The sequence below is a fragment of the Esox lucius genome, chromosome 11 (assembly GCF_011004845.1).
Source record: "Esox lucius isolate fEsoLuc1 chromosome 11, fEsoLuc1.pri, whole genome shotgun sequence".
NCBI classification, from domain to species: Eukaryota; Metazoa; Chordata; class Actinopteri; order Esociformes; family Esocidae; genus Esox; species Esox lucius.
Window position 1 is genome coordinate 52527190 of NC_047579.1, and position 23097 is coordinate 52550286.

Below are 23097 nucleotides of genomic sequence, written 5' to 3' on the forward strand. Positions count from 1 at the left end.
TGCCATGATGTGAAATTATGTAGTGACATCAATTACAATCCATTCATGAATTACAACCAATCAATTAGTTGGTTCTAGACCACACTTGGTTCAAGAACAGTGTTTCCCGGTGTTTCCCAATTCTGATCCTGGTGACTCCAAAGGGGACACATTTTAGTTTTTGCCCTACCACTCACCCACCTGATTCCAATGTTGCCCTACCACTCACCCACCTGATTCCAATGTTGCCCTAACACTCACCCACCTGATTCAAATGTTGCCCTACCACTCACCCACCTGATTCAAATGTTGCCCTAACACTCACCCACCTGATTCAAATGTTGCCCTAACACTCACCCACCTGAATCAAATGTTGCCCTACCACTCACCCACCTGATTCAAATGTTGCCCTACCACTCACCCACCTGATTCAAATGTTGCCCTACCACTCACCCACCTGATTCAAATGTTGCCCTACCACTCACGCACCTGATTCAAATGTTGCCCTACCACTCACACACCTGATTCAAATGTTGCCCTACCACTCACCCACCTGATTCAAATGTTGCCCTACCACTCACCCACCTGATTCAAATGTTGCCCTACCACTCACACACCTGATTCAAATGTTGCCCTACCACTCACACACCTGATTCAAATGTTGCTCTACCACTCACACACCTGATTCAAATGTTGCCCTACCACTCACACACCTGATTCAAATGTTACCCTACCACTCACGCACCTGATTCAAATGTTACCCTACCACTCACACACCTGATTCAAATGTTGGCCTACCACTCACACACCTGATTCAAATGTTTCCCTACCACTCACCCACCTGATTCAAATGTTACCCTACCACTCACCCACCTGATTCAAATGTTACCCTACCACTCACCCACCTGATTCAAATGTTGCCCTAACACTCACCCACCTGATTGACGTAATCAGCCCATCATCAAGTCTTTAATGTGATTTAGGTGTGTGAGTGCTAGGGCCCAAACAAAAATCCCCTTGGGGTCCCCAGGACCAGGATTGGGAAACACTGTTCTAGGGCATGCCTCCTAAATGAAACCCCATTCCCTACATAGTGGACTACATTTGACCATGGTTATGTAGTGGCCTGAGTAGGATATGGTGATCCATATGGGACAGTCATGCTGCTAGCAGAGTAACTGTAAATAAAACATACAGTTCTACAAAACAGAGGAACACTTTCCCACACCCAGATTAGCCCTATTTCTGTTCCTGGAGCCAAACATATGATCATCAGAGATCATGATATAGTCCAGGTGAGACCATCTGGTTGTGGGAAATGAACCTGTAATGTCATGTAATCTCATGAAGCTATAGTTCTGTCTCTTGAGTATTTCTGTTCGGGAATAACCTAGTCCTATGACGATGCTGTAGCATGTTCCTCCATATCTTTATTTCTTCATAATTCATTGGGGGTTGTGAGACTGCCGAGCAGGGAACTCTCCCATTAAAAAATGGCGTGTCCTAAATGAATCTAACTTTGTAAATCTAGAATTGTCATCCCTTTAGACCAGGGCTAGGTGACCCTGCTCCTGGAGGGCAGCAGTCACTTTGGTTTTTTTTGTTGCTGTTTCTGACCTGGAAGATCAGGTGTGTTCAATTGAGTCATTCTTGATCTGATCAATTAGCTAATCTGCTTATATGTGCTCTCCAGGAACAGGGTTGACCCTCCCCAGCTCGGGTACAACAGACAGGAAGGCAGTGGCAATGGACCATCACTATAGTGGTTTCAGACAATAAATAGCCTTTGTGAATTCAGTGAAACCTCAGACACACGGCATCTTGTGTGTTTTGGCTTTATTCAAGTTTGTGAGTTTATCCCCCTGCTCCCGGCCTATTCTTAACTGCCCTAAACGCCAATGTCACAATACGGTGTATTTCACCAGACAGAATCCTACGTGACACCCCTACTACTTTATTAAGTTCACTAATGCTACAGCTTACCAAGCTATAGATGTTGTCCTTCACCCTGCCACAGCTAACAAAGCTATAGATGTTGTCCTTCACCCTGCCACAGCTAACAAAGCTTTAGATGTTGTCCTTCACCCTGCCACAGCTAACAAAGCTTTAGATGTTGTCCTTCACCAATGCTACAGCTAACATAGCTATAGATGTTGTCCTTCACCAATGCTACAGCTAACATAGCTATAAATGTTGTCCTTCACCAATGCTACAGCTAACATAGCTATAGATGTTGTCCTTCACCAATGCTACAGCTAACATAGCTATAGATGTTGTCCTTCACCAATGCTACAGCTAACATAACTATAGATGTTGTCCTTCACCAATGCTACAGCTGACATAGCTATGATGGTCCAGTAGCTAGCTACTATACTTCAACAAGCAATATTTAACGCAGCTAGATCTAGTACTTCACCATGCTATGGCTAGCATAGCTATGTGTTATATTTCTCTATGCTACAGGTAATATTGCTTGTGTTATGCGTCTATATGCTATTCCTCTGCTATCAAAGCTAGGTGTAGTTATTCACCATAGCTAGATTGTGTATTTCACCATGCTACAGCTAGCACAACTAGGTGATAAACTTCTCTATGCTACAGCCAGGGGTAAAATTGGGATTGGGGAAGTATAGATACATTTTGCATCTAAAATGTTAACCTGCTGGCCAGTGGAAGTGCAGGAGCTCAGCTCCCCTAAGGTCTTATTCTGACCAAATAATAATAATAATACACTAAAGTTATATAGCACTTTTCAAAGACCCAAAGACGCTTTACAATACATACATAACAAATCACTACGGATAGAGCAATGAGACAAAGGGTAGCTAACAAAAAAACAAAAAGGGGGGATGGGTCAAACAACATAGAGCTGGGGCTAGGGATAGGCTTGTTTGAACAGATGAGACTTGAGGTGGTGGATGAAGATTTGGAGTCACAGATTAATTGTGGAAGGGCATTCCAAAGTCGTGGAGCAGCCTGTGAAAAAGCCCCGTCTCCAAAGCTCCGCAGCTTGGATGGAGGGATGATAAGGAGACAGGAGCTTCATATGTGCAGGAGCTGAGCTCCTGATGCTCCCACCCAGTTTAACCCCTGGCTATAGCTAATATACTTCTTCATGCTACAGCTGGGATAGCTAGGTGTTACACTTATCCATGTCATGCTGAAATGGCTAGGTCAGGACTTGTACTTCCCTATTCTACAGCAAACCATAATTTTGTCAGCATGAACTATACATCAGAAGAGACACTGTACACCAGGGGTGTCAAACCAGTTCCAGGGTTGGAGGGCCGAGTGTCTGCGGGTTTTGGTTTTTCCTTTAAATTGATTCCCAGTTCAGACCTAAACAACCAGGTGAGGGTAGAGACTAACCAATTAGTGACCTACTTAATCAATCAAGTACAAGGTGAGAGCGAAAACCTGCAGACACTCTGCCCTCCATGGAACCGGTTTGACACCTCTGCTGTACACAGTAGATTCCTGTAACTCAGGATCTAGGAGGCGCATATAAAGTTGGAAGGAGGAGCATACAGGAGTTTAGGGCAGAGCTTAATGGAATGGGAGGAGCTTATAAGGTTGTGTCCCAAACAGTCCTATAGAGAATCCATTCCTGGTCTTCCTGTCTCTGTTCCCTAGCAAACCCACAACATGTACCTTTAATTATTTATTCAAGGGAAAAAGATGAGGACAGGAAGGGTACAGGGAGACGAGCTGAGGAGGGTAAGATCGTTTGGAATGGGTCCAGTGGGACTTTAGGATGGTGCAAAAGTCAGGGATGGAGTGCTTATTTGTGTTTGTGTCAAGTTAGCATTTTCACATTACCAGTACCAGGGTGTGGGACTTTTGGGTTCTTTCATGCAGGAGGTTCTATGAGTGGTCTGGGCGCTGTTCTATGGGTGGACTGGGCGCTGTTCTATGGGTGGACTGGGCGCTGTTCTATGGGTGGACTGGGCGCTGTTCTATGGGTGGACTGGGCGCTGTTCTATGGGTGGACTGGGCGCTGTTCTATGGGTGGACTGGGCGCTGTTCTATGGGTGGACTGGGCGCTGTTCTATGGGTGGACTGGGCGCTGTTCTATGGGTGGACTGGGCGCTGTTCTATGGGTGGACTGGGCGCTGTTCTATGGGTGGCCTGGGCGCTGTTCTATGGGTTCATTGGGTCATGAGATGGGTGGTCATGGATGTCCATTAGCATTTCCTCTACAAGGAACCACACTACAAACATGTAGGACAAACAGTGGGTTTCCAGGATATTATGGGATGTTGTTGTGTGTATACGTTTCCTTTGCACCAGACACACGGAGGATAAACAGTGGGTTTCCAGGATATTATGGGATGTTGCGGCGTCTATTTGCGTTTTCTCAGCACCAGATACATCAGTCCGCTGAGGAGTGTCATGGGGAAGCTAACCCAGGCCAGGACATAGGAGGAGCCGTATGCTCCCTTCCTTAGCGACTCCTCTGTGAAGCCTTCTCTCTCCGCCGTGTAGATGGATGCTCCAATCAACACACACAGAGCTGGGAGGAGGAAGAGGGCAACGGCAGCAGGGGAGAGGAAGAGAGTCAGGGTTAGAAATGGTATTAATGGATTGTTTCCTTTCAAAGGTTGTTGTTAAGTAGACAGTGGAACCACAATGTGTGGCCTGATGAGAACGCGCCCAGGACGGGATTCAATCCCATGGTGCTTTGCCAACAGTGCACCATGGAAGGTGACATACACAGCGTGAATGTGATCTATGCAAAATCGAGAAATACGGTCTTGAGAAAACAGGTAGATCATCTAAAATGTGATATTGGTTCTGCTACCTGTCTGACCGGGTGAGGATTCCCAGTAGTCTGTTTGCCTGTCTGACCGGGTGAGGATTCCCGGTAGTCTGTTTGCCTGTCTGACCGGGTGAGGATTCCCGGTAGTCTGTTTGCCTGTCTGACCGGGTGAGGATTCCCGGTAGTCTGTTTGCCTGTCTGACCGGGTGAGGATTCCCGGTAGTCTGTTTGCCTGTCTGACCGGGTGAGGATTCCCGGTAGTCTGTTTGCCTGTCTGACCGGGTGAGGATTCCCAGTAGTCTGTTTGCCTGTCTGACCGGGTGAGGATTCCCGGTAGTCTGTTTGCCTGTCTGACCGGGTGAGGATTCCCGGTAGTCTGTTTGCCTGTCTGACCGGGTGAGGATTCCCGGTAGTCTGTTTGCCTGTCTGACCGGGTGAGGATTCCCGGTAGTCTGTTTGCCTGTCTGACCGGGTGAGGATTCCCGGTAGTCTGTTTGCCGGTTAATGTTAACGGCACCACTACTCACCGGAGAGCAGTTGTATGATGGCGGTGAAGACGAATCTCTCTCCTTGTTTCAGCCTGAAGAGCTGGAGGATGAAGACGAAGAACCCCACACAGCACAGAATGGTGGCCAGGATCATGGTGGCCTGCACTGCCTGGAGGTACGCTGGACAGGGGGAGACAGGTTAACCCACACATGCACATACTGTTCCACACACACGCACGCACACACACACAGTGTTCCACGCACACACACGCACACACACGCACACACAGTGTTCCACGCACACACGTGCACGCACGCGCACGCGCGCACGCACGCACGCACGCACACGCACGCACACGCACACACACGCACACACAGTGATTACAGGCTGGGTGACAGGCGTTACCTGCTTCGGTGGAAGCGCTGTTCTTGACTGGGATACATGTAATGTTACAGGAATACCAGAGATCAGTGTAGATCACATTGGCCCCAGAAGATACCACCCACCACGCCTGGTGAGGATGAAGAATCAAACCCACAGGTTAGTTAGCTGGCATAAGATCTTTGACAAGGCACTGGTGTATTGTTGGACAGACCTGTGACAAAACACAGGTGCATTGTGGGAATGATCTGTGACAACATGGTGGTGCACTGTGGGACAGGTCTGTGACAAGACAGTGGTGTATTCTGGGACAGATGTGTGACAAGACAGTGGTGTATTCTGGGACAGATGTGTGAAAAGACAGTGGTGTATTCTGGGACAGATGTGTGAAAAGACAGTGGTGTATTCTGGGACAGATGTGTGAAAAGACAGTGGTGCATTGTGAGACAGATGTGTGAAAAGACAGTGGTGCATTGTGGGACAGGACCCCCAGACAGTGTGTACATACATTGTTGATGGTGCTGATGAACAGGAGGATGCCTGAGATTATATGGAAGAGGATGATGAAGGCTAATATGACCAACATGGCTGTAAACTGGAAGATGAAGAGAGAGAGGCAAGGGAGAGAGACATCAGCACATAGCAGACTTAAAAACAATCAGTGTAACTATATAATTTAATTTGTAAATCTTTTGTAGCTCATCCCAGGTGGAACGTGCACAGTAATGGAATGTTTTCCCCCCTACTTCAGTATGTCCTAGGAACCGTCAATGAAATACAGTTTTGGGAACGCCAGAAATATTTCCCATTAGTCTGCTGGAAAATGTAAGATGACCTGGGAGCTGCCTAAGAATGGCTGTGTAAAAATGTTTACCAAAGTGTTAATCTACATAGAGGTAGTGATGGCCAGCCCACTTTCGTATACTGAGTACAGTGATGGATGAGAGATTTAGAGTTTATAACAAACCTCAAAGCCCCATGGTGTACAGAGTCATGCATATGTAATGAAGACAGAGTTTATAACAAACCTATAAGCCCCATGGTGTACAGAGTCATGCATATGTAATGAGGACAGAGTTTATAACAAACCTCAAAGCCCCATGGTGTACAGTCATGCATATGTAATGAGGTCATAGTTTATAACAAACCTCTAAGCCCCATGGTGTACAGAGTCATGCATATGTAATGAGGTCATAGAGTTTATAACAAACCACAAAGCCCCATGGTGTACAGAGTCATGCATACGTAATGAGGTCATAGAGTTTATAACAAACCTCTAAGCCCCATGGTGTACAGAGTCATGCATACGTAATGAGGTCATAGAGTTTATAACAAACCTCTAAGCCCCATTGTGTACAGAGTCATGCATACGTAATGAAGACATAGAGTTTATAACAAACCTCTAAGCCCCATGGTGTAGAGAGTCATGCATACGTAATGAGGACAAAGAGGCATGCATGTACATCGCCATGATCTATTACTGGCAGAATGGTAACATACAGAAGGCATTTTCTAGCCTCAAAAGAAAAACAGGACATATTTTGGGAATAATAACCCAACTTGAGCCTGAGCATTTTCACAAGACCACCTGTGTGTGGCTAAAATGCAAGACACTCATCATCAATCAAAATACCCAAGTACTTGTATGTGGTTACCCACAGTATTTTCTTGTCCGGTGTATTGAGTATACACTGGAGATTCAACAGCTCCATTTAATCTAAAATGACAAACCATTACCAACAAATTCTGAAATATGGGGAATCTTAATGCTGGGTTAAAAAAATCCTTAAAGAATGCCCTGTCACACAAAATAAAGCAGCAAATTTAAATAACAGAATAAGGCCTTCACAACCGCCTAGTCTTGTAGGCCTTCATCGCCACTAGTACAGAAGTCCTTCACCACTGCCACCATTCTAGTTGTCCAGTAGGCCTTCACCACCACTAATCTGGTACGTCATCACCACTAGTCCAATAGCCCTTCACCGCCACTAACTAGGTAGGCCCTCACCACCACTAGTCCAGGAGGCCTTCACCGCCACTAGCTCAGCAGGCCTTCACCGCCACTAGCCCAGCAGGCCTTCACCGCCACTAGTCCAGTAGGCCTTCACCGCCACTAGTCCAGTAGGCCTTCACCGCCACTAGTCCAGTAGGCCTTCACCGCCACTAGTCCAGTAGGCCTTCACCGCCACTAGTCCAGTAGGCCTTCACCGCCACTAGTCCAGTAGGCCTTCACCGCCACTAGCCCAGCAGGCCTTCACCGCCACTAGCCCAGCAGGCCTTCACCACCACTAGCTCAGCAGGCCTTCACCGCCACTAGCTCAGCAGGCCTTCACCACCACTAGCTCAATCTAAAAGGAAAGAGGTTCTGGCTAACTCCTTAACTGATGCATTGTCAATGATCTGCATTCCAACATCTGAATAGCGCTACAAAGCTATTGAACGGTCAGGACCCCCCTGGTCAAATAGTGCTGTCCATATTTTATGCGGTAAAATGCTGGTAATATCTTTTAGAAGACAACAGCAACACTGTCGTGATAACTTGATTGACTAGCACGTTAACCGTGGCGCTCAAATGGTTGCTAGCTCAGTCTTGTACTGTAAAGGAAAGCGTTGCAGTAGCGGTGTCAGCTAACTATTTGGTTGTTTTCTCGAGTTTCTTCCAATTTTATTAAAATATGGGAAAAGCCTTTGCTTTGTTTGTTTGTTTGTTTGTTTCCTTTGTCAGACTAAAATGAAGTTGCCTGAACGCAAATGTGTTTTGCTTGTGCAGCAACAAGCTGTCACTTTCACTAGCTAGCAAAGACTGGAGGCAGTAATGTTGGCCTTTGCTGAAGACGTGTCATTTGATCGCGATGATGTCCTGCATCTGCAAAACTATGTGACACATTCAAAGTTTTTATAGATGATAAGGGGAAGTATGTCTTGAGATTTGCCTTATGCTTACTTTATTATGATCATATTAGCTGTACGGACCTAATTTGACTGCTGACTCAATCGCAGTGTTTCTTTTTATGCAAACATAGAGGTTTGTTCTTCTTTCTATTGATTGTTAATGGGAGAAAATGAATTACGCTATTCCATGTTACATTAATGTGTTGTCAAATTAAAGAAGAGTATGTGCTCTTTACAACAAAGTTAACTTGTAATTGTTATTTGTTTTTTTGTGCTATGTCTGTCTGAAATGTGTGAGAAAATATTTATTTTGAGAATTTTCAGTAATCAGCAGCAGCGTTCTAGAACTCTACTGGGGTCTAAAGGGTTACATTTAGAGGCTCTAATTCATTTCAAATTAAGTGGTTCTCTTTTTATTAGGGGTTGCTAATGGGGATTAGCTAAAGATTGTTCTTTCAAGTATATAGCCTAATTTGAGGTTTTCTTTAGCACTTCAGTAAGTGTTGTGATTCAGTTGTGATAATGTGATGAATCGTGATGCATTGATTCGTTACATGTGTATTGTGATATATATCGTATAACAAGATAATTATCAATACCCACCCCTAGTCCATCTAGGGACGAGTATTGAATAATTATCAGCTAAAAACCCAATAGTTTGCATTTCTGAAGAGGGACACATTGTACATCTGCAACGCATGCATGCACACATCCACACACGCACGCACCAAGATACCATCTTCCACGCATCCTGCTTCCAGGTGGAGATAACAATTGAACACTGCTTTGCTTGTTTATGTTTGTGTATTTTCAGAGGAAGTACCTACTAGAACAAGATCCCCCAGTTACCTGTTTATTTTATGTAACCTTTAACTTAGAGATCTCACTATCTGTATCCTGTTTATTTGACCTTTAACATAAGCACAGAGATCTCATTATGTGGTACCTTTGACCTGTAAAACTAAGATCTCTTCGTGTGACTGTAACCCCCTGACAAATCCTGTCTGGAACAGGGCAGCAAAGCAGACCAGTGAAAAAACATTATGGACAAATCACACATTTCTTTCACACTTGAGGCAAAAACATACAAAGCTGAACAAACATTAACGCATATCCTTATACATTTTAAAAATAACATCTATCAAAGAAAACCTCACTCCAGAGTAGAGTCCATTAGGGACAACCTCAACCGAGAGTAGAATCTATTAGAGACAACCTCACTCCAGAGTAGAGTCCATTAGAGAAAATCTTGCCTCAGAGTGTATTACTGATAACCTCACCCTTGAGTAGTGTCTATTAAAGACAACATCAACGCAAAGTAGAGTCAATCAGAGACAACCTTATAGCCAGAGTAGAGTCCATTGGAGACAACCACACCCCAGAGTAGTGTCCATAAAAGATGACTTCACCCCAGAGTAGAGTCCATAATAGACAACCATACCCCAGAGTAGAGTCCAAAATAGACAACCACACCCCAGAGTAGAGTCCATAATAGACAACCACACCCCAGAGTAGAGTCCATAATAGACAACCACACCCCAGAGTAGAGTCCATAATAGACAACCACACCCCAGAGTAGAGTCCATAATAGACAACCACACCCCAGAGTAGAGTCCATAATAGACAACCACACCCCAGAGTCCACGTATTGTATCTTGCCAATAACGAGAAGATATTTGCTCTTATTGGGGTACAGTAAATTCCTCAGCAAAAGGAACATACATCAACCACAGATATAAGGGGGTAGTCTTTCTTTTCAGTCAGATTTACCTGCGACTCTAGACAGGCAGCTTCACGTGCGCCTCTAGACCGGCAGATTTACATCTACAGAAACTAGCAGAGATTCAGAGAAAAAAGAAAAAGAGGGACAGATATATAGAGGGGGAAACAAACAGGAACAGAGAAGTAGAGAAATGGGGGGAGAGACAGAGAGAGGAACTGCGAAGGGGGAGGAACGGGGAGTGGACAGAAGTCAGAGGGGGAGAGAAATGGTTTACAGAGACAGAGAGAGGAACTGCGAAGGGGGAGGAACGGGGAGTGGACAGAAGTCAGAGGGGGAGAGAAATGGTTTACAGAGACAGAGAGAGGAACTGCGAAGGGGGAGGAACGGGGAGTGGACAGAAGTCAGAGGGGGAGAGAAATGGTTTACAGAGACAGAGAGAGGAACTGCGAAGGGGGAGGAACGGGGAGTGGACAGAAGTCAGAGGGGGAGAGAAATGGTTTACAGAGACAGAGAGAGGAACTGCGAAGGGGGAGAAAGTGGGCAAGAATAGGAGTGAGAAGGGGGAGAGAAATGAAGGAGAGGCTGAGTGGAAAAAGTGAAAGCCATTCCTTCTCTTCACTCAGCCTTATAATAGGTGATCAGGGACTTGGAGTGTGTGCGTGCGTGCGTGCGTGCGTGTGTGTGCGTGTGTTGCTAAACCAAGCGCATGCAATCATATAGGAAAAAAACTGAAAGGGCTTTATTGTCATGGGAAACATTTGTTTACATTTTCAAAGTAGAAGTGCAAAAAACTAAATCTGAGTAACCATAGTACACTAGAGTTTACAATGAATAAATGCATTTCAAATGAAACATTAGTAGCTAGCCTGTCAGGATGTAAGATTATTCGTGTTTTAATGAAAGATTATAATTTTGCTCCACTAGTTAAAAGATTGGAGAATCTGAAGTATTTGAAGTGAGATGGTAATTTGTATGTTGTACGTTCTTCTTGCCTTTTCTCCCTGTTTGTCAGGTAGGTCAAAGCCTTGTTAGATTTCCCTATTGTACCAGGTGTTGAAGTTCAGGTGTGTCAGTGTGATAGGTGTAATTCTTGGTAGTTTCTTCAGCGGTGGTGCCCAATATGTTTCCAGTTACAGCAGTGGTGTCCCCATCACCTCCAACCATTGGTGTCTAGTACAGTACTGTTAAAAGAGAAGCTAGCTTTGTAAAACAGCTCTGGTGTCTAGTACTGTGAACAGTAGAGCTAGCCCTATCAATTTTATTTATAAAGCCCTTTTTACAACAGCAGTTGTTAAAAAAAGCAGTTGTTAAAAAGTGCTTTTACAGAAACACCCGGCCTTAAACCCCAAGGAGCAAACAACAGTAGTGTTGAATATCAGTGGCTAGGAAAAACTCCCTAAGGAGGCCGAAGAAACCTAGAGAGGACCCAGGCTCAGAGGGGTGACCAGTCCTCTTCTGGCTGTGCAGGGTGAGATATTCCAAATGGAATAATTAATAAATGCATGTGAGCTAAATCCAGAGTCTATTTAGATTTAGACAAGGTCAGAAGTATGACCAGATGGACAAGGACAGGGAGAGCAATGGGCCCCCAAACGCAGGTGTGGACCAGGACCTCATGTCCTCCTAAAGTTTAAAACGGGAGGAGACTGGGAACATTCTGAAAATGCCTTCCTCATATCAACAACGATTTATAGTGGAGAAGGAGAACTTAGTGGGGAAGGAAAACTGACCCAATCCCCCAGGACAATAATATAGCAGCGTAACACCTTGGAACTGAGATGGGGGGGTCCGGTGACACTGTGGCCCTACCCGGGGGAGGCCCCGGACAGGGCCCAACAGGCAGGAAATCAATCCACCCACATTGCCAGGCATCAACCAAAGGGACACCCACCAACCGCAAACCCCCTGAATGAGGGCCAAGTATTGCCAGCAGCGTACAGCCCAATTGCACAAGGGCGCAACAACAAGCCAGTGACTCTTCCCCCGAAAGGCATTGGAGGGAGGGCATCCTAGTGGTGACGAGAGCCCACCTGGCAAGACAGCAAGGGTGGACTACTGGTCACCTACTGGTATCAAGCCTACTGGTCACCTTCATGCCCCTGGGCCAGGCTACACCTAATTATAAACTGTGCTGTGGAGATTAGTTTTTAGTAGACACTTGAAAGTTTGCACTGTGTTTGCATTTCTAACCTTAATTGGCAGGTCATTCCACAGTAGTGGAGCTCTATGAGAAAAGGCCCTGCCTCCTGCTGTTTGTTTAGAAATTCTTGGTACAATTAAAAGGCCTGCATCTTGCGATCGTAGGTTACATGTAGGTATGTATGGCTGGATCATTTCAGCAAGGTAAGTAGGAGCAAGTCCATGTATTGATTTATAGGTTAACAGTAAAACCTTAAAATCAGCCCTAACCCTAACAGGCAGCCAGTGTAAGGACGCCAGGACAGGAGTAATGTGTTCAAATTTTTTTGTTCTAGTTAGGATTCTAGCAGCCGTGTGCAGCACTAATTGAAGTTTATTTATTGATTTGTCAGGGTAACCGGAAAGAAGAGCATTGCAGTAATCTAGTCTAGAAGTAACAAAAGCATGGATTAATTTTTCTGCATCAGTTTTTGATAGAAAGTTTCAGATTTTTGCAATGTTTCAATGATGAAAATAAGCAACTCTTGAGATATATTTTATATGTTCTTCAAAGGAGAGGTCAGGGTCAAGGGTAACGCCAAGGTTTTTTACAGTTTTTTGGGATACAACCATGCAGCCGTCGAGGTTCACAGTGAGATCTGCTAACAACGCTATTTGTTTCTTGGGTCCTAAAACGAGCATTTCTGTTTTCCTTGAGTTTAAGAGCAAGAAATTCTCTGTCATCCACTTCCTAATATCTGAAATGCATGCTTCCAAAGTAGCTAATTTAGGGGCTTCTCCATGCTTCATTGAAATATATAACTGTGTGTCATCAGCATAACAGTGAAAATTTTTATTGTGCCCAGAGGCAGCATATATAGTGAGAACAATAATGGGCACAGAACCAAGCATTGAGGAACACCAAAGCATACATTTGACTTGTCAGAGGATATGCCATACACACTAACAAACTGATATATTTCAGATAAATAAGATTTAAACCAGGCTAGAACATGTCCACGTAGTCCAATATGGGTTTCCAGTCTCCCTAAGAGAAGGGAGTGATCAGTAGTGTCAAAAGTCCTGGTATATAAAACAGTCCTGGTGTCTGGTACTCTGAACAGAGGTGCTAGCTCTATAAAACACTTGTGGTGTCTAGTACTGTGAACAGAAGAGCTAGCTCTATAAAACACTTGTGGTGTCTAGTACTGTGAACAGAAGAGCTAGCTCTATAAAACAGTTATTAATCTGGAGTCACTCCTGCTACTAGTCCACAAACAGGGGTGTGTGTGAACGTGGTCTCAGTTCTCAGTTTGTGTGTTAGAAGAGGCCCAATTCTTTCTTTAGTGGAAAACGCTGACTTGGATTTTACTTTTAATGTCTTTTAATGTATTTTTTTCCCTCTCTTTTCATAAAACACAGCCAAAGACTCCCAGCCTCCAGTATTCACACACACACACACACACACACACACACACACACTTATGCTGAAGGCTTTAACCACGGAACAAATGATGGAAGGAGAGGGCTTCCAACAGCACAAAGCTCCTTCCGTGTGTGTGTGTAGTTGTAATAATATACTTGTGAGAACCTGTAGTCTTCAGAGTTTAGTAACACATGGCATATCCGGAAGATTTCAGATATTTGGCTTGTCTTGATTTGAAAAAAATAAATAAAAAAGTAGGTTGGAGATTTTAGGTTAGAGTTAGGTGGGACAATTTGATCTTTTAATAGGAAAAAAAATTGTCCCCAAAATGTCCATAAGAAAGTAAAATAAGACTGATAAAACGTGTTTGTGAGAGATCTACTAAAAACCACTGTAGGTGTGACTGGTAATCTGATGCTTTATGTGGTCAGAAGCTTTCTCTGTGTACACACACGTCCTTTTTATGGCATCAGGAGTCTGAAAACAAAAACAACACTGAACAGACACATGCACAAACACACCGAGCACAAACACACCGAGCTACTCCCGTAGAGATGTCTGAAGCTCAACCCTCCCCCACCAACCAAACCACCGGAACCATAATGAAACCCTACACTAACCGCAACTACTACCCCGTGGTGTGTGTGTGTGTGTGTGTGTGCCCGCGCGCGCGCCTGCAAGCACACATGTGTGTCTGTGTTTACAAAACAATGCAAGTTTAAGTCAGCAGAATTTACTTGGCGACAGAACAAAGCTGTCAGGTTGTATACAGACAGTGTTCCAACACACACACACACACACACACACACACACACACACACACACACACACACTGCGTGCAGTTTGAAGTTTAAGATATTTTTGCAAAAATAAACATCTAAGTAGTATTCGTGCAATTAAAACCACAAGCAAAAGTTTCTAGTCAATCCCAAGCCAAAAAAGCAGTATACTAAAAAGCACATTATTTTGGAAACAATTAAGTTGTACTTTAGTAGACTAAATAGAGTTAAAATGTAATTACTATTTAAACCATTCTAAGTACACTAAAGTGTATTAACATAGATGAAGTCATTTCATATTTCATAGACTGGAAGCTTTACAGCAAATCTATTACATTATTATTACTATACAATACTGTAGTTGTTATATTCAGTGATGTTATATGGGCGCATCACTCCATTATCTTCATAGATGTTACATGAGATACACCATTATCTTGTGTTATTCAGTCAAAACTAGCGTTGACTAGGCAGCTGAAAGTTATTTTACAGAGAATTAAAATGTACTTCTGTTTCCACTAAAACACCTAAAATTCAGCTGTCAAAACCCTTTAGAAGACAGACACACACACACACGCACTTGCACGCACGCGCACACGCACGCCTTTTGACTTGTTGGGTATAAAGACTTCCCTCCGACTTTGGAATTCTTTCATGTTGGACACTACTGCTGGGGGAGCCATTCAACCGTTGTGTGTGTGTGCGTGCGTGTGTGTGTGTGTGCGTGTGTGGACATTCCTGGGTTGACAAGCAGGAGGTCTTAGTAATGACTACCACATGTCAGACAGGACAGACGGAATGACCTAAAGACAGAGACCCAGACAAGAGACACAGAGAGAGACAGATACAGAGAGAGGGAGAGAGAGACAGACAGAAAGAGAGAAACAGAGAGACAGAAACAGAGAGAGAGAGAGAGAGAGAAAGACAAACAGACAGGAAGAGAGGGAGTGAGAGAGAGAGACAGACAGAGAGAAAGAGACAGAAACAGAGAGACAGGTACAGATACAGAGAGAGGGAGAGAGAAAGACAGACAGGAAGAGAGGGAGAGAGAGAGACAGATACAGATACAGAGAGACAGAGTGAGAGAGAAGACTAAACAATAATTGTCAATCAAAATACACAAGCTCCTGTGAAGTTCACATACACTATAACAAACCTGCCTCTCAAAAGTATTCATCCTCCCCAGACTTTTTAACATGCTTGTTACAGTAAGAAATCTAAATGGATTTAATCAGGAACTGTTTTTCCACTGATCCACAAAAACATTATTGCCAAAGTGACAAATAAAAACTGCATCCTCAATTAACTTGTACAAATAAACAACAGAAAATAATATAAGTATTCACCCCCTTTGATAGGACACACCAGAATGAGCAACCAATTGCCTTTAGAAGTCACATAATTAGTCGAATGGGTCCACCTGTGTTTGATTAAGGGGTTTCACATGACTTCAGGAAAATATGCCTGTCTCTGGGAGGTTCTACAGTTAGTACAATTCTTAACAAAAACATAATGAAGACAAAGGAACGTTCAAAGCAAATCCAGAATAACATTCTTCCAAAGCAGCAATCAGGGGTAGTATAAAAGAACATTTCCAAGGCATTGAATCTCCCCACAGTAAAGTCCATTATTAAGAAAGGGACAGAACATGGCACAACTGTGAATCTGTCAAGAACAGGCCGTCCTCAAAAACTGAGTATCCCGGCAAGAGGAGCACTAGACAAGATGCCTTTGGACACTATAAAGGAGTTACACTGTTCATACTGCAACAATAGCCCGTATGATTTACAAAAGTTGTGTTTATGCAAGAGTGGCAAAGAGAAAAAATCTCACATTAAATTTGGGTTAGAGTATGCCAGGAGGCATGTTGGAGAGTGAGACAATAATCTGGTGGAAAATAATCTATGGTCTGATAAAACCAAAATTTTATTTATTTTGGCCTCAACACTCTGTGCGGTTTGGCACAAGCCTAACACCGCACATCATCCTGAGAACACCATCCCTACTGTGGAGCATGGTGGTGGCAGCATCGTGCTATGGGGATACTTCTCTGCATCAGGACCTTAAAAGCTTGTGAAGATAGAGGGCATAATGGATTAAGTAAAGTACAGAGAAATCCTGGAAGAATATCCACTGAAGTCTACAAGATCAATCAATCAATTTATAAAGCCCTTTTTACATCAGCAGTTGTCACAAAGTGCTTTTACAAGACAACTGGCCTTAAACCCCAAGGAGCAAACAACAATAGTGTTGAATTTCAGTGGCTAGGAAAAACTCCATAAGAATGCCAACATTTTGAAAAAAACCTAGAGAGGGCCTAGGCTCAGAGGGGTGACCAGTCCTCTTCTGGCTGTGCCGGGTGAACATATTAAGAGAGACCTGGAACTTGGGAGAAGATTCATCTTTCAGCAGCCAAAGCCAGACTGGAGTGGCTTGCAACCAAAAAGTTCAATGTCCTGGAGTGTCCCAGTCAAAGCCGGACCTCATTTCAAAAGAGAATATGAGGAAAGAAATGAAAATTGCTGCCCCTCTAAGGTTCCCATCCAACTTGATGGACCTTGAGCAAATTTGCAAAGATGAATAGGCAAAATAATCCTCTGTCCAGATGTATAAAGCTGGTAGAGACTAAGGATGTCAGGATACCAGAAATGTAGTAGTCGATACCAATACCAGTGAAATACCACAATTCTCGATACCAATTGGATACCATGGTGAAAAACTAACAATAAATCCCATGTACTTCCACATACACTCCTTTAATAAAAACATTTGAACATTACATAAACTACAACAACGGCATGTAGCCTTCAAGTAATGAATAAGGAAAAACTATTAACATTACAAAAAAGACCATTGGCATGTAAGCTTCAAGTATTTAAAACAAACAGCACTGTGCTTAAAATACAATCAGCTATTTATGGCACAGCATTTCAATTGCAGTACCCAGCTGATAAATGTAAACACAGGCTATAGAATAGAATAAGTACAACACTGAACAGGCTTCAAGTATCAAGTCCAGCACTGGCATATAACCTTAAAATAAGAAAAGCACCTGACACAAGTCGAGGAACTGTATGAAATGTCCAGCTAAAACTATAATGCCGTATTTGTTTAAGTGAGTGTGACTAGTTTATTTATTCTGAGTTATTATAACCTCATTCAGAGGATATCCTTCAAATTGTAACATGTTTTTCTTAATTTACCAAAAAAGTGAATAAAAAAAACAAACTGTCCAAACCGATGTCACACCAGGATGCAATGAACCATCTGACGCACTAAGTTATAAACAACCTGGTCCCAGCCACGCCCACCTCCCAGAATTCCAGTCTAAACCAATGGCTATATAAGACAAAAATGGGATGAACACTTGTCTGTATAAAAGGAAGATTATAAACATTGCCCAGTTATTCTTCTGGAAGTCCTGAAAGGTATATGAGTACTCTGTTTAATGTAATCTATGTTTCAGAAAATCCAGAAATGTGAGTGGTGCTTCTACGAAATCAGACTAGGTTCTCTGTGTCCCTTCTTTTATATAATAACAAATATATTACAACAACACAGATTGTGGGGATTCCCTTGGCTTTGAATGTTCTCAGGCAGGTTTAGTTCATCAAGAGGACCACGGCTTTTAATGTTCTCAGGCAGGTTTAGTTCCTCAAGAAGACCAAGGCTTTTAATGTTCTCAGGCAGGTTTAGTTCCTCAAAAGGACCACAGCTTTGAATGTTCTCATGCAGGTCTTCTCTCTCAGGTAGCTTCATGTCTCTGACTAACAGCAGAGGTTTTCCTTTTCTGATAGCTTAATGTCAAAAACCTTTGCCAAACTCTCTCTTACACACACACACACACACACACACGCACACACACACACACACGCACACACACACGCACACACACACACACACACACACACGCACACACACACACACGCACTAGAAAACGATTGTCATCCAGTGCAAAGAGATTTAGAACATGTCTTTGGAACATAGAATGGGAATATTTACTATGTCTCTGATTGAGGTGGAATGCGTAGACCTGAAATTATTATTGCATGAAGGGTAGGATTTCTGGGGACCTGTCATACACCATTCCTGCAAATTAATCTAAATATTTAGGCCTACCAATTAATTTTAATGCAGGTCTAAGAGAAACACTAATGCAACATTCAGGATGGGATTAATTTACTGTATCTTTACACACTTCTAATTTTGAAAGGTGATAATACATTTAAAAGGTGAAAGTTAATTAGACTCCTGTAAAAACAGCTACTCCTAAAAAGATATGTTCTGGACTCAGTCTATTCAGTAGCTTCACAATGGCAATATCCTACCCACCACCAGACATTCCAGTACAACTGTTTGGCCAAAAGGGGTCGCAACTTGGTAGGGCTGGAGGAAAAAGCACATACAACTTTTCTGCCAGTAGAAGACAGTTTGGCCGTTACCTATGCTGGCCAATCCTCCCACCACGGGCTAGAATGTACAGCTCATCAGACTAAACCAGAGAGGGCAAACTGTCAGAGTTAAAGCCGTCATCACAATCCACAGACAGACCCTGGTTTCCAAATCCCCACCTCACTAAACCACATTCTCCGTTGTAAAATACAACACACTTTAAATTCCCGCCCCCCCCCCCCCCCGACACACACACGCACGCACAAACACACAGGAAGCGGCTTCAGTAGACTCACCCCGCACATAAATATCAGCCAAACTTAATTCACTTTCGTCAGCGCGACTGAATAGCCAGACACGACCACCGTGCAAGAGACAACGTGCGCAAGACTGACAACGCCCCTTTCATTGGCTGGGACCACACATTCTACTTAGTTTAAATAAAGTAACCACGTTCAGAGGAACCGACACATTCCACTCCTGTCACACTGTACACAATTTATCCCAACCAAATTCAAAGTAAACGTATTCAGACGTACAGAAATCCCCCTCTATACTTTTTCCGATTACGTTTTCAGCTACATGAATGGAAACACTTTATTTTGAAACTTTAACGCTTATGAATGAGGTTGCGAGCTACTCACGGAATGATCTCCAATAAGGGCGGTAAAGCTCAGAGACGTCGCGGGCCAGATGTGGGGTGAAGGAGAGAGACGGAGTGATGTAGCGCAAACGTGACGGTGGGTTTAGTAGGTCGTAGTAGTAAAACAAGTAGAGGTGCACGCCCCCGGCTCCCGGGGCGTGCACGCGCCTGGCTCGGGTTGGGTGTGGTCGGGAATTATATCCTGTTGTTGGGAGGAGCAGAGAGAAACTGGGGGAGGGAGAGAGGGAGACATTTGACACTTTTTTTCAGTGTAGGGGCAGCCAATCAAACTAAACGTTTAGTGACAACTTTGTCATTCAGGGGTGTGAAAAAACGGCGGATATGTTAGAATCGTCGTCCAAGTTAATTAACTTTGAGTCGTGGCTCAGTTCCTACTTTTAACGATTTTTGTATATTATCAAAATGTGGTAATCATCAGTTTCAATACTTTAATGATCTGGAAATACACAAAAAGAAGTACAATAGTAAAAAAAAAATAACATCAAATGAACACAATCAGTTGTACTAAAGTGATTTTGATAACTAAGCTAAAAGGGGGCAGAGAGGGAGATGGGGTATTTCATTGGAATTCGACTTGCAGGGTGAGAAGGAAAGGAAAGAGAGCCAGGGGCCAGCTATACAAGGAGAGGATTTACTGAAATAGGAAGCGGAGCAATATCCCCCACTCTCCTCTCAGTGCCTCTCTCCTTCCTTTCTCTCTAATTCTCTATGAGTCTGTCTCCTCTATCTCTGTCTTGTTCTCTCTTCCTTTCTCATCTCTCTCTCTTTGCCTCTCCTAATCTCTCTCCCTCTCTTTTTTCTCCCTCATTCTCCCCCTTGACATTTCTCCCACTCCTCCTCTCTTTATTCTCTGCAGCTGTTCTGCTGTCATCCTCTACAGCTGGTTATTCCATTAAGCCACATACTCGTTCTTACACACAAACTCACATACACACCATTATTTTAGACCTGGAAGTTTTCATTGGCAGTTTCCTGTGCTTCTCCCTTAGTCTGCCTCTCCTCTGTCTCTCCTCTGTCTCTCTTTCCTCTCCTCTGTCTCTCTTTCCTCTCCTCTGTCTTTTTCCTCTCCTCTCTCCTCCATCTCCCTCTTCTGTCCTCTGTCTCCCGTTATCTTTCCACCCTCTTCTTTCTTTCTGTCTCCTCTCTTCCTTTTTTCTCCCTCTCCTCTCTCCCCCTTTTCCCTCTCTCGTTTGCTTTCTAACTTTTAAAACCCGGTCACCTCTCTTCTGCTAGATGACTGAGTGTCTCAGTCTGACCTCCTGAGGGGAGTATGGCAACTGAATCTGTCTGCAACCTCTGGGACAGAGACAGTCCATAGACTTTACACAGTAATACTATTGACAGTCCATAGACTGTATACAGTAATACTATTGACAGTCCATAGACTTTACACAGTAATACTATTGACAGTCCATAGACTGTATACAGTAATACTATTGACAGTCCATAGACTGTATACAGTAATACTATTGACAGTCCATAGACTTTACACAGTAATACTATTGACAGTCCATAGACTGTATACAGTAATACTATTGACAGTCCATAGACTGTATACAGTAATACTATTGACAGTCCATAGACTGTGTACGGTATTACTATTGACAGTCCATATACTGTATACAGTAATACTACTGACAGTCCATAGACTGTATACAGTAATACTATTGACAGTCCATAGACTGAATACGTTAATAATATTGACAGTCTATAGACTGCATACGGTAATAATATTGACAGTCTATAGACTGCATACGGTAATACTATTGACAGTCTATAGACTGCATACGGTAATAATATTGACAGTCCATAGACTGAATACGTTAATAATATTGACAGTCTATAGACTGCATACGGTAATAATATTGACAGTCTATAGACTGCATACGGTAATACTATTGACAGTCTATAGACTGCATACGGTAATAATATTGACAGTCTATAGACTGCATACGGTAATAATATTAACAGTCTATAGACTGCATACGGTAATAATATTTACAGTCAATAGACTGCATACAGTAATCATAGTATTAAGTACTAAAAAAACTAAAGTTCAGCTCACAAATTATTGTAATGATTTAAACATGCATTCTGAGATATTTGTGAAAAGCAAAGTTTACATTAGCATTTTAGGCTGGATGTGTAATATTGTGTTTATATGTGAATAATAATATACAGTTTGTAGAATTGGCGCCATACCTCAGTTATGCGCGTTAGCACATACATGACCCCTTCTCAGGGCCCATGTTATCTAGCACCACTTGTACAACCAGTCACCGAAGCACCTTATCTTTAAGCAGTTGGGGTTGCCAGGTGGCGAGGCAATCTAATTTAATATCATTACGTTTTACATTTTGGTCATTTAGTTTTAAATGCTCATACATTTAGATGTGCGTACATTTTAACAGAGCTAGGTGAAACAATCAGACAGTTTAGTATTAAGTACATTCTACTTAGAATGAATTAGTTATTGGCAAAAGGTCAGTGCTGGAAAGAAGTATACAAGTAAACATAAAATGTTGACAAAGACAACAGACGAGTGGTGGCAGTGGAACTATTATAAGTACTGTGTGAAGATGTGTGTTTTCATCTATTTGAAGTACTGTGTGAAGATGTGTGTTTTCATCTATTTGAAGTACTGTGTGAAGATGTGTGTTTTCCTCTACATGAATGCAGCTGCCACTTCATTGAAGCTGCTGTATGCAGTTTGATTTGCTGCAGCTTCAGTCTCCCTTCAATGTTCCCTCTGTCATTTACAGGCATGTTTCCTAACTGTGGTTAACAAAACAATTAGCAAAAACACCCTGGTCAAATGCTTGAAAATATTCCCAGAAAGACCTGGCGAAACCTATTATACCTGTATTCATAGTATTCAATAGATGAATTGTGCTGTGATGAAACCGATGAAAAAATTCTGCAGACAATGTGTTTTCTTCCCAATCTCTCTTTTTTTAATCAGAGATTGCATTTTATTTGTTGTGTTCAACAACAGCTGGCAAAAGTTGTGTAAACGGGAAGCAATTTCCCATAATTCTTCACTTTCTGACGGTAGCCAGGCACCGGGTCTGCCAATGTCACCGTGCAACACTCCTCTCGAATCCCTCACCCCATCCATCTCTTCCTCCCCCTTTTCCTCTCCTTCTATCATCCCTCCCTTGTCTTTCTCTTTGTTCTCCAGCCTCCTCTGCTCTCTTTATTCTCCTATCCCCTCCTTCTCCCTCCTCTGCCTCCTCCGCCTCCTCTACCTCCTCCGCTGATAGTATAGCATTCTGGGACATCCCTAAATGTCCTGTAAACCCCTAAACAAACGTACAGCTTTCACAAAAACACACAATCCAAGGACACCACTGTCTTTATTCCTCTCTCGCCTCCCTCCTCCCCTCATCACTCCTATGTAATAACCAGTTGAGTTGAGTTCAGTAGAAGTTCAGATTAAAAGGAGTTTAACGTGGAGCCAGCCCCAAAGGTCCTCTTATCTGTTTCCTGCTAATA

At 43.2% G+C, this 23097-nt stretch overlaps 1 protein-coding gene across 1 annotated transcript; it reads right to left on the minus strand.

The window, feature by feature from the left end:
• Nucleotides 1-3365: 3365 nt before the first annotated feature.
• On the minus strand, nt 3366-19739 carry emp2 (epithelial membrane protein 2). The gene is made up of 5 exons (XM_029123044.2): nt 19583-19739; nt 6117-6203; nt 5633-5738; nt 5266-5406; nt 3366-4492 (listed from the first exon to the last, which is right to left on the minus strand). Exons 2-5 carry the CDS (start codon nt 6192-6194, stop codon nt 4323-4325), a joined length of 495 nt encoding a protein of 164 aa, XP_028978877.1. The 5' UTR covers nt 6195-6203; nt 19583-19739; the 3' UTR covers nt 3366-4322.
• Nucleotides 19740-23097: the final 3358 nt, after the last annotated feature.